This window comes from Channa argus, chromosome 9, assembly GCF_033026475.1.
Source record: "Channa argus isolate prfri chromosome 9, Channa argus male v1.0, whole genome shotgun sequence".
NCBI lineage: Eukaryota > Metazoa > Chordata > Actinopteri > Anabantiformes > Channidae > Channa > Channa argus.
Window position 1 is genome coordinate 1,950,101 of NC_090205.1, and position 12,765 is coordinate 1,962,865.

General features: G+C 41.5%; 1 protein-coding gene across 2 annotated transcripts in view; it reads right to left on the minus strand.

Moving 5' to 3' along the window:
- Positions 1-1,080: 1,080 nt before the first annotated feature.
- The window catches only part of itgav (integrin, alpha V), a 33,605-nt gene continuing 21,920 nt past the window's right edge, over positions 1,081-12,765 (minus strand). For both annotated transcript variants that reach the window (XM_067515326.1, XM_067515325.1), the window contains 13 exons: positions 12,437-12,574; positions 11,926-11,993; positions 11,618-11,762; positions 10,301-10,393; positions 10,077-10,156; positions 7,857-7,937; positions 7,359-7,464; positions 6,621-6,779; positions 5,157-5,282; positions 4,690-4,803; positions 4,422-4,529; positions 4,059-4,178; positions 1,081-3,956 (listed from right to left, as the gene is read on the minus strand). In XM_067515326.1, the coding sequence (XP_067371427.1) occupies positions 3,867-3,956; positions 4,059-4,178; positions 4,422-4,529; positions 4,690-4,803; positions 5,157-5,282; positions 6,621-6,779; positions 7,359-7,464; positions 7,857-7,937; positions 10,077-10,156; positions 10,301-10,393; positions 11,618-11,762; positions 11,926-11,993; positions 12,437-12,574 (1,428 nt within the window). In that variant the 3' untranslated portion in view covers positions 1,081-3,866. The remainder of the gene's footprint in view (positions 3,957-4,058; positions 4,179-4,421; positions 4,530-4,689; positions 4,804-5,156; positions 5,283-6,620; positions 6,780-7,358; positions 7,465-7,856; positions 7,938-10,076; positions 10,157-10,300; positions 10,394-11,617; positions 11,763-11,925; positions 11,994-12,436; positions 12,575-12,765) is intronic.

The window sequence follows — 12,765 nt, forward strand, 5'->3', positions numbered from 1 at the left end:
GGTGAAAGAATACATACATCAAAAACAGTCAATATTTTCTCATGACACAGAGACAGTGGTATTATATGTTAAACAGTTAAAACCCTTGGAATACAACAGATGGCTACAGGACTGACTTTAACCTGTGTGTTCACAGATACTTCTATTACTTTTTAGCCTCAGATTGTGTCAAGCAGGAGCTGCAGACTTTCTAAACCTCGTACAATCTCAACAGATCCTTTTAAAATAATTTTAAAATCTCTTATTTTCTATGAGGTTTGTTGGCACAACTGTTCCAGGTCACAGCCTGTCTGTTCTGGACTCAACTGGGCCACTTAGAAAACTTGTTAAAAGTAAATCATAAGAAAGTGATAAAAGGTCACAAACTCTCGTACCACCTAATAAAATAAATCGCTTATATGACAGGTTCTTGCATGAAGGCCGGAGTGTAACTTTAGTCCTGACAATGTGGATACACAGACCCTGGTGGTTAGTTAGTAAGACTGCTGATTAGGTTTTAGGATTCTGATTTCCAGTCTCTAAAATAGCTAGATGACGCATACAAACGTAGCTGTTTTGTAACTTTGACTGTTGCTTATTTAGTTGTGGATATTCCATGTTAGAGCAAGAGACCAAGTTTCTATGAAGCCATAAATAAATACTTATACTGCATTATCCAGTGTGTAATGTATTGTCTAAGTATTTATAGAAGGTTAAATCAAAGCTTTTTTCGATAACATTACAAAGCTGCTGTGTGCGTGTTTGTCACCTAGACCATCTTCTCCTGGCTTCCATTACATTATTCTTTTAGTTTTATACCAAATATGAACATAGAGTAATTTATATTTGCTTTCCAGACATAAACATCCTTATTTGAAGCCATTTTTATATGTATTTACCAAAACTGTAACAATTTTAGGTCTGCATTATTGGTTCAATGTTTAGTCTACATAGAGTAAAAACAGGTCTATTGAAACTTTGACAACTTCTGAAACCTAAAAATACCAGGTTTAAAATGTTAAACAACAGAACATACATCACAATTTAAGCAACAAAGAATGCTTGAATATTACTTTGGAGTTTTTCTTGAAAAACACTCAATAGCCTCATAAAATACTTTATTATTTGATGAGTGATTAGTTTAATCTTTAAGGATCTTCACACTGACCAACACATACAAAAAAAGAAAGAAAAATCTCCAAATGTGAACTTTCAGTATCTGGGCCACTCCACTACAGATAACTTGAATAAACACACATGATGGTTTAGTACCTGCAGTATTTCTGTGACATCAGTGTCCACCAGTAGTATTAGCTCATCCTGAACTTCTGTTGAAATTAAGAGTTTAAACTAAATGACGACAGTGATATTTAGAAGCAGCAGGATATTCAAAGGGTTGACAAACACCAAAGCATTGAATAAAAAGCCAGTGAAACAAACAAAAAAAAGATGTATATCATGTGGTGACTAAAGTAATCATGTGAATGTGCTATTTACTGTCATTAAGTGTATTCGTGATTTTTACACAATAATCAGCATTCGGTAAGGATGCAAACCCAATATGGGTAAATTCATAGCTTTTTTTGTCTTTTTTAACCACTCAAACATTCACACAAACATAAAGAAGCAACCTGCTTTTCATTCTCAGCAAAGCTGCCAGTCGCTGCTCTGACATCTGAGGAAAAAAACAACAGGATTTTAAAAACCCAAGTAAGAGGAAAAACAACAAAATCTCAGTTTAGGTGAGAATATTTTATCAGCGATCGTTTATTAAGGCCTGCCCCATAGTTACTGTTTCTAAGGCCATTGCTAGGAGAGCCCTCATCATTGTAATAACTTCCTAAACAGTTCATGATTTGAGAAATAAGTAGACAATTATATATTTATTTCTAGCTGGTGTTAGTGTAACAATTCTAAAAGACTGACATCAGCTGTAGATACAGAACTAATATGACATGAGCTCGATCAACTGGGTCAGAGCCTTTCATTTACAGTCGACCATTTTAACTGTATGTCTAAACGCTGTGGACCTGCTGCTGTTGAAACCAATATAATGAGCAGCCGTGGGGGAAACACATCATACTCCCACCTTTCCTTCTTACCCTGACATTTCAAGTATTTCTCCCTGGTGTGAGATCGCACATGCATTGCCGCTGCTTATTAACTTAACCAGCGACTGTTGTGTTAGTGACATAAGGGAATATTTAGTTGTTACAGTGTTAACACCGATCAGACATAACATTTGACCTCCTGTACATTCTAATACAATCCAATACAGCGTATAGTTGACACTGTCAGAATGGTCATTATTCTACTGTGTGTTTATTATTGAGGTCAAAGTGGGAAGTAGTGGAATCATACTGGAGGGCGTTATAAAAAGAGGGGGTTCTAATGTTTTGGCCCGCCTTATTCATTTTAAATAGGGTGGTCTTTGGTTCTGTCAATCACACTGTAACATTTTTTAATTATTTCCGCTAAGACTCATGCCAGCTGTGGGTGAAGGCTTTAACAAACGGTCAAGCTGAATTAGAAGCTCATCACCTGTGGTGATTCTCCCGTCTTCCTGATTGTGTTAAAATGATCCACACATGCCAATATTAACCATCTCACTGTGTTTAAATAAAAAAAATACTGAAAACACCCGACCAGCATCCCAAAGCACAACGTACAGGTTTGAACCAGCTGCCCGATGCAAACAAAGCAGGAATGAAAAATAAAATAACAGGTTAGGAATATATGAAGGTAAATACATTTCTGCAATGCTCAGTATCATCATAGCAAACTAAATCATTTTATCCAAAAATAGAGAATGCAGCTGATCAACCAGTTCCATTTCACTTATTGCTGATTGTCCATTATTTAGTTATCAGTGTTTTCATGCTGCAATATTGCTGACGGTCAGGGGGCCTCATGGTGGATCAGTGGTAGAGCATTGGGTGGGGATGTAGAAGGCAGCGGGTTTGAATCCCACCCCACCAGATGTGGCCCCACCCAGCCACCTTGGTGCTGGTTCCAAGCCCGAATAAAAATGGGAGGCTTGCGGCAGGAAGGGCATCCGGTGTAAAAACCCAAGCCAAATCAATGTGTGGAACTCTCTTCGCCGTGGCATCCCCGGAAGGGACAAGTGGAAAGCCGTTGATCATTTGTGGCAGTGAAAAACAAAATGAAATTTTTTTTAAGTGTGTTGGGGCTTCATTTATCTCATTGTTCAGTCTTATATTACAAACAGACCTTTGTCCTAATGTACTCTGTTCCCCAATTAATACAAACTTGACACTACAGCGATATTTACCTGTCAACTCCATGAATTCTGTATTATTATTTCTTATTGTAACATCTTCTGCAGAGTTTTTGCATTATAAGGTCTTGCAACTTTCTCTCTACTAGCAGGAGTTTGGTGTAAAAAAAGTCATCAGAAAGGATGTTAACATCAAGAGTTCAGTGCAGAGGAAATGACTTTCTGTTAAAGTACCTTATATTAATTCTACCACGTGAGCTGATGTAGTAGCCTACACATTATTCCCCCTTCATATTTCATTTAACTACCTATACCTGACTTTTCTATGATAATGTATGTGCCACGATTTGTTTTCATTGTAGATTTTTAGCATTTTTTCTAATTCATGTGCTGATAATAACTTCTTGATGATGTGTTTTCTTCAGCCTTCTTTCGTTCCGTTGATTCTGTGTGAGATTTATTTTAAGGTGAAGCTCTGAGGGGTTGTTTTGGAACCAGTGTTTTGCAGTTGGAGCTTCTCTTTCGGCACAAACACATTAGTGGAATCTTTAAAAACCTCATCTGCCACTACTAATACAATGAGATTCTCTAAACAGCCATTAGACCCTGAATTTCTGGACGTCCTTTCTGCACTAACACAGTTTGACCTCTAGGCGTCAGTGTTGCCGTTCTCCTCCGGCTGAAGCTGCTCCTTCTCAGTGCTGTCCTGTGGGGGGCGGACCCTCTTAAAGAAACCCAGCTGAAGAAGAGACAGTGATAAAGTCACACCAAGCCAAAAATATGGTGATTAGCTAATGACTTCTTCCTTTTACTTAAGTAAAAGTACTGGTTTGTTTCTCACCTTGTACATGATGAATATGAGCAGGGCCAGCAGCAGCAGACCTGCCAGCACAGCCAGAGCCACCACCCAGCCAGGGACCGGCTGAGGAGTGTCAGCCACCCACATCACTGACACACTCACCTGAAAAAAGGTAACAGATACATGTCAGTGATCCAAAAAACACAGATTGTGGCTACATACATAAGTCTAGAGATTCCTTTATAATGACCTGTGTTTACTCAGAGTAAGTGTAGCTGATTTCTTTGTACTGTAGCTCAAAAAGATTCGTGTAAGGCTTCCACTGTTTGCTGAGTCAGGGGTGTGTGTGTGTGTGTGTGTGTGTGTGTGTGTGTGTGTGTGTGTGTGTGTGTGTGTGTGACTTACAGTGGTGCTGTTGGATGGGAGCTCTGACACCAGGTTCTTGTACGGCATCTCGATGACAGTGAAGGAGGCTGTAGATCGAACCACGTAGGATTGATTCTGATTTTCTGGCTGAAAGCAAACAGATGTCTAATAAATCTGTCACGGACATGAATCGGACTTTGTCATTTTATCCAGTGATTATATCATGAAATTAAAATTACACTTTTTATTGTTAATCTAGTAAAAGTGCAGCACTACAGCCCAAGAACAACAAAGACAAGTTTTTTACCCTGAGGAAGTTGTTGACATCCAGTCTGGAGTAGATGAAGATGATGGCATTCTTCCCCCTCTCCAGACGTCCCACCTGACATTTGAGCTGGAGACACGCTGCTGCAGTGCAGTCCTGCACACACACACACACACACACAGAGTTAATTATGTTCATATAGAAAATAAGCATTGTTTTTTTGTTGATTTGGCACAGTTTTTATGCCGGATGCTCTGCCTGACGCAACCCTCCCCAATTTCTACCGGGTTTGGACCAGCACTGCACAGTGGGGGATGAGAATGGGCTGTTGGGGGTTCAGTGTCTTGCCCAAGGACACTTCGACATGGTTGGTAGATGGCCACTCTACTAACTGAGCTACTGCCGCCCCCGTGAGTGAGATAAATAATAAAATACAAAATGTAAAGAAATTAGAATCTGTTTAGTCATGAACACCTACAGCAATATGGTGTATGTGTGTGTGTATGTACCAGTGTCTGCAGGTCGTTCTGTGTGTCTCTCTGTGAATCCAGGTCTCTCTTGCTTCGGTTTCGTCCCTCTGCTTCTCGCTCTCTGGGAGGGGGCCCGCTGGTGTTCTTAGCTGGAGACAATGGATTCTAAAACACACACACACACACACACACACACACACACACACAGTGTAATGTATCACTGTTTAACTGGAGCAACATTAGATAGAATCAGAAAACTGTTTATTGCCAGGCACACTTAAGAACACTTAACCATACAAGGAATTTGTCTTGGTTTTTGTGGAGGGGGGGATTTGAGCACTGTTCAGCAGCGGATGACACATGCAGGGGCCGAAAGAGTTCGTGTTCAGGAGGAGAGGGGTCGGCTGTGATTCTGGCTGCCTGTCTTCTGGTCCTTGAGACATACAGCTCCTGGAGAGATGGGAGGCTACACTTACTCAGCAGAGTAGATGACGTGCTGCAGCTTGGTCTTGTCCCTGGCCGTGGCTGCAGCGAACCAGACTATGATGGAGGATGTGAGAATGGATTTGTTGGTGGCTGTGCAGAAGTTCACCAACATCTTCACAGGGAGGTGAAACTTCTTTATCTTCCGCAAGAAGTACAGCCTCTTCTGAGCCTTCTCAGTGAAGGAGCTAATATTCTGCTCCCACTTGAGCTGGTGGAGGTCACCGGAGTATTGAAGAGGGTGACAGGGGGACGGGGTCTTGGTCCTTATTGAAATTCACTATCATCTCCACTGTCCACTGTCGAATTTCAAAAGTTTGAAATACTGGTGACCAGATGTGCAGCTGTTGGTATACAGGGAGAATAACAGAAGAGAAAGATCGCAGCTTTGGGGGTTTCCAGGGGGTTTTGTGGGGGGGGGGGGGTCTACAGATCTGTAGGCGAACTGCAGGGGGTCCAGAAGGGTCCTTAAAGCACAACACGAGGCACGAAGTCTTGTGCTTGTCCAAGACTTCTGGACCACAAAAGTCAGGGTAACGGCTCTGTAATGATTAAGTCCCGTGATCCTCGCTTTTTTGGGGGCTGATACAAAGGCTGAGGCTTTAATGCCGGCTGGCATGTTGCAGGTCTTAATTGAGGTGATAATTGATCATAAAAGTGTTGTTTAGAGGGGAGTATATGACCACCTCATCATCATATTAGTACTAGTACCATATTAGTACATTTTTTGATTATGATTGAAGTTTGGTCACAACAGGACTGAGTTGGACTGGATTCAGTCTGGAATCAGTCTCTGATCTTCAGTGCCTGCACTGCAGATAAACACTAAAAGCTGCTACTTACTGTGAAACAATTTTCACAGTTTTGCAGAATTTGCAGATTATTCTACTGGAATAATTTACAGTCATTCAGATACTTGTTTACATTTATTTTGCATTAAAGCTAATTTCAGTTGTGTATGTTTCATAGACAAAACAAATAATCTGAAAAACAAATCAGCTGTGTGTGTGTGTTTCTCACCGACACATTGAGGGGGTTGATCTCAATGTCGGTGGTGCAGTTGATGGGACCTTCTGTCTCGTAGCTGGTGATGTAGAGCAGAGAGCCGTTCTTAAACTGGTAGGGCCACTCCACCTGCAGCGCTGCCTTACTGATGGTACTAGGCCCACTGTTAAGCAGCTGAGAGGAAACAGAAAGACGACTTTGAAAATGCTGTCTGGACTTTAAACCACTGTCCTGTAAACAGGTGCTTCTTCACTCCGCCCGACCTTAGTGATATAATACACCTGTCAATCCTTATATCTCCTGCAATAATTGCAGATTGATCCAGTCACAACATAACTTTGTCTGACTCACTGTGTTTTTTTAGAAGCAACCTGATCTTGGTTAAGTCATTAAGGTTTTTTGAATCACATAATTAATGGGACAACGTGAAAGAATCCCTTAGAGTGAACACCTGTCACTTTTGCCCCTTTCATAAATGAACTGCAGACATTTTACAGAGTTGTTGTTTCATACATGTAACACACAGCAAGAGATCGTCAAAGTCAGAATTGTTCTTTGTGTTCTCACTACATGCAGAACTACAGTGAGCACCTACACACTACTGACCGACCGGCTGCTGCACAATTAATGTCAACCAGTAAAGGACTAACTGCTACTAAATGATTTCTGCTAAAGAGATAATCAGCATCAGAGCTTATTGAATCAGTACCTGGATCTCACATATCTACATGTACACCGAGTGTCTGTTTGTACCTCATAGACATGAACAATTTGGGGCCCGATGTCATCTCCCACCACAGGAGGCTTTTTAGGTTTCCAGTTGGCAATGGGAAGCAGCACTTGACCAGGTGAGGATGACCTAAAGACAACACACAGACACACACACACACACATTAGGAGCTAGAGAAGGTGTAGACCTGATATAAAGTTGTGATTTAATTCTCCCCCTAAAATATCAGTTCAATACAGTTTTACTGTAGCAGAATGTTACATAGTACATATACCTACATACTTTTACTTTCAATACTTTTATTACTTGAAGTACATTTTCTGATTATACATTTACTTGTAAGTAATTTCACAGTGTGGTATTAGTAGTTACTCCTCCTCTGCCCTGTAACTCTGCTGTTTACAAGTCCCTGCATGCCTGCTGCCACACCTCAAGTCTAGAACTCCACCTGCACCCACCTGGAAGTGTGAGTTGGCTGACAGATAGTTTTAGCTGTGTGTGTGTGTGTGTGTGTGTGTTACCCTCTGATTGAGACTTTGGCGAGGACAGCCAGCTGGGTGATGCTGGACACTCGAGGGCTGGTGTTGTTGAACTGGTTGGAGCTGAAACACAGAGAATAAACTTTAGGGTGAAGTGGTGGTGCTGCTGTACTCGCACCAGCCACTGGGTGGTGCTGCCGTCTCTGCCGTGACAGGAAACACTGGACACTTTTTGGGTTTTAAAGAGGGAGATGCTCTCAGAATCTGTGTGTCTCTGATGTTTTCTTTATTTCCTAGTGTGACATACTGAAAATCAAGAAGATCGATGTGTAGAGTAGCTGAGTATTTCTATACCAAAGATGTGAGAGCTTCATCCAGCATTGACAATGATGAAACTACAGATACTAAAAGCTTAATGTGTTGTAAACTTGTCAGAGAGTCTGCTCCAAACACTGCATGCTCAGTAAATCTGTAGAGTGTTGGAGCTGAAACCTGTCATTAACATACCTCCCTCTCTACTCAGAGGAATGTAGACACCGACTGTGAGCTGCTTTTTTCACACGTTCTGAGTTTTTGTCATTTAAATGAGCCTGAGGACACAAACCTCTCTGCCATAATGAAAGCTGAGCTAATGCCTGAAAAGCTTGTTGGATATTTGGACACATTCAGAAACGCCAAACGTTCATTCAGTGATCAATCAACTGTGTGAGGCTGAGAGAGAAGCCGGAGATGCGTTTATCTGCAGCCCATATTAAGGACCACTACTAAGTTCAGCTGAGAGTGAGACACAGCGACATATTGTGTAGCCATGATGGAAATGTTAGTGTAATATGTTTTAGAGCATTCTTATTATATATTTATTTTAATTGATCATCCTTGAAATGTTTCGACAACTTGATTGGAGTCCACCTGTGACAAATTTAGTTGATTTGACATGATTTGGAAAAGCATACACCTGTCTATATAAGGTCCCACATTTAACAGTGCATGTCAGACCATAAACCAAGACATGAAGTCCGAGGAATTTTCTGTAGACCTCCAAGACAGGATTGTATCGAGGCACAGATCTGGGGAAGGGTACAGAAACATTTCTGCAACATTGAAGGTCCCAATGATCACAGTGGCCTCCATCATCCGTAAATTGAAGAAGTTTGGAACCACCAGGACTTGTCCTAGAGCGGGCCGACTGACCAAACTTAGCAATTGAAAGAGAAGGGACTTAGTCAAGGAGTTGAGCGAGTTCTCTGCAGCACCCTACCAATCCACCCTGGAAGGTAGAGTGGCCAGACAGAAACCATTCCCCAGTAAAAGGCACATTACAGTCTACCTGAAGGACTCTCAAACCATGAGAAACTTCTCTGGTGAGCTGAAACAAAGATTGAACTCTTTGGCCTGAATGCCAACTGTCAATTCTGGAGGAAACCAGGCACCACTCACCACCTGAACAATACCATGCCTACAGTGAAGCATGGTGGTGGCAGCATCATGCTGTTTTTCAGCGTCAGGAACTGGGATACTAGTCAGGATTGAGGGAAAGATGAATGCAGCATTGTACAGAGACATCCTTCATAAAAACCTGATCCAGAGAGCTCTGGACCTCAGACTGGGGCCACAGTTCTTCTTTCAACAGGACAACTACCCTAAGCACACAGCCAAGATAACAAAGGAGTGTCTATGGGACAACTCTGTGAATGTCCTTAAGTGGCCCAGCCAGAGCCCAGACTTGAACCCGACTGAACATCTCTGGAGAGATTTGAAAATGGCTGTGCACCAATGCTCCCCATCCAACCTGACGGAGCTTGAGAGGTACTGCAAAGAAGAATGGGAGTAACTGTCCAAAAAAAGGTGTCAAGCTTGTAGCATCATACTCAAAAAGTCTGTAATTGGTGCTAAAGGTCCTTCAACAAAGTATTAAGCAATTACTTAACGTTACTTAAAATTTTTTATTTGTAATAAATGTGCAAAGATTTCAAACAGACTTCTTGCACATAGTCGTTATGTGGTATTGTTTGTAGAATTTCGAGGAAAATAATGAATTTAATTCGTTTTGGAATAAAGTTGTAACATAAATGTGGAAAAAGTGATTATTTTCTTGATGCACTTTAAATGGAGGGCTGGGGAAAGAATAGATAGAGTTTAAGTCCCATTCTAGCACTAGCTTAAAGTTGCCCATTGTAGGCTTGTCGTCTGTTCTTCATTAGCGTTTGTCAAGTTGTCTCACTAAGCATTAATGCTTAAAGAGCTGACTTCAAGAGACAGTACCTGACTATCTGCAGGCCAAACTTGACAGATGTGTCCTCCTCCGACAGCTGGTGCACACTAAACCTCAACTCAGCCAGAACCTGGCAAATCACAACACGGGAAGAGATGACAGCAGACCAGGAGGAGATGGCAAAGAACAACAAGTTAGTATCCAACATGTAAGTCCATCATCAGTCATAAATGTAAATGTTTTAGCTGTGCTAGTACGTGTAGCAATCACTGACCTTGGTTCCTCCCTTCATGGGGTTCCCCAGGTCACACACCACCATCTTGGTCTGGTTTTCTTTCTTGTAAGCACAGGACAGTCGGCTGAGCGTCTGTGGGAATAACACAACCACAGTTTGATAATAATGACCAGTTTCTGATGATTAAAGTCACTAAGCTGCTGCTATGGTAAGATTTGTTGTGATTAATCCAGTTCATTATCTGCTGATCTGGAATACTGTCCACCATAGCTCTGACCATGGATCAGAACAACCCCACCGAAAAAACAAAAGTAAACATTAAAACCAGCAACACCTATAGAGCTCATTCACTCTTACACTTTAAATAACACCCAACGCAGCCCTTGCTGGTCAGAGACCAAACCATAGGTAACATAAACGTGGCTCCTGACAACGGTAAAGAACTGAAAGCGGGTTTGGTAGTGTTAAGCTAGGAACTGAGAGCTTTAGGAATTTATGAACAAACCTTTTCCAGGAAACATTCCTGCAGGGACCTGCATAATGTTTAGCATGATGGTACATGATAGTGTGTGTGTCTACTGATAACTATGTCAGACTAAGGCTTTAGATGAATTTGTCTTATTCAGTTGGACTATGACTTATGTCAGATGACTGAAATGTATGAGCAGCAGGGCAGCATCAAACTGTTTTCAAGCCTACTGTTTGTTTATATCAGTGAGTCAGTCTGTAAAAAAATAAATCCAAGCTCATCATTCTAAACTAAAATGGAGCACTACAAACCATGAGAATCTGCTCATCAAGTAGGTCAGGAACAAGAATGTAAACACATGAAGACGATGCTCTTTAGAACTGGTGAAAATTCTACAGTTTCAGACTAAAAAAATGACGATGCAATGGTGCAACAGGAGTGTTGACATTTGCTCATAAAACAGAAGCAGAAAATGAATGTACTGCAAGGAATGTCTCAAACATAAATGTACTGCCAACAAGTCATTTACCTAAGAGCTTCTGAGTTCTGAACTGCTTTGCTCAGACCTGTACAAACAAACTGATGAGCTATCAGTTTGGACTGAACAGGACAGGACTGAACAATGCAGGTATGAAAATGCCTTTAATGCAATCACACAACTGTCAATTACTGTAGCCGCCATCTTATTTTGAAAGGCGGTGAGACACCTGAATCAGCAGCAGCAGATTTCAGATCAGATGAGATTAAAGAGTCGAAAGAAACAGGAGAAGGAACAAGGACACTGGATTAATTATTTTAGTGTTAAACGATGCAGCTGCTTGTATCCAAACAACCTTTAAATTTCTAAAATTTCTCAGTATCTAATACTAAAAACATGGTGACGTTACCTGACTGCGGACGACCCCGGTAAAGTCGGCCTGTTCTGGGGGGAAGACCTGGAGCTCTGCCTCGTAGGCTCCCTCTCCGAGATTCTCAGCTGTGATCTCCAGAGTTAGAGCGTTGTCGTCTCCGATGTAGATCTGATCACGGTCGCTGTGAGGACGGGAGAATGACAGTCAGTAAACTGCTGCATTTCAGCTGCTTTGATAGAAACACTAAAACAAGTCTTTTCTTTCACACTTTTAAACAACACTGTGTGCTTTCTAAACTCTTTACATACATATACTACATATACTACATATTGTAGTTTCCCAACCTCTTTACTGACAGCCTGAGGTCAGGTTTGCATATGTTGTCGTCTCCACAGTCCAACAGGATGTGAGCCTGAAATAAAGAAGGAAAAGGGAGCAATGAGGAGTGAAGAAAAGAAGAAAAAAAAAGGAGAAAGAAAACATTAGTGCATACTGACATACATGCGTCTCTTCCACTGCACACACTTACTGACCCATAATGGAACTTACAGCCTTGTATCAAGTTCTGCTTTTGTTTCTGTAACTGTCCTCAGCTGGGACATGTTTGGAAGCTAAACTTCAGAAGCCACCACTAAGCTACAAGGCCCAAACCCAACTGTCCCTCTTGGCCTCATTCTTATATGGGGGAGTTCTACATCTCATCAGCAGCAAGGAGCAGGTCTACACACATCTTCAAACGGAGGGTTTTTAGAAGCAAACTAACACCAAGTGGCATGAAAAATAAAAGAATACCTTTCCCTACATGCTCTGAGATCATATCAAGAACCCCGACTCAAACAGAACACACACAGTTACCTGCTTGGTGACGTTGGACGGGGCTGACATGTCGAGGATTGGCAGCAGTCCGGTCTTGTCTGCAGCCTGCTGGTAGTCCAGACTGTACTCCATCACCACAGAGATCGGAGTGATCTTATCCCGAAACTCACGATCGTCCTGACAGACACAAAGAGCTGGTTCATACTTGGATGCAGGCCACAGATGTTGACTTTAGTCCTTTATAGATCTGGTTGTAGTAATGTATACAGATTACAGCAATACTTCTATACTCCACAGATCCTTTACACTCCTGTAATAACCTACTAAATATGTACTAAATATACTAAACATGTAGACATCATCCATCC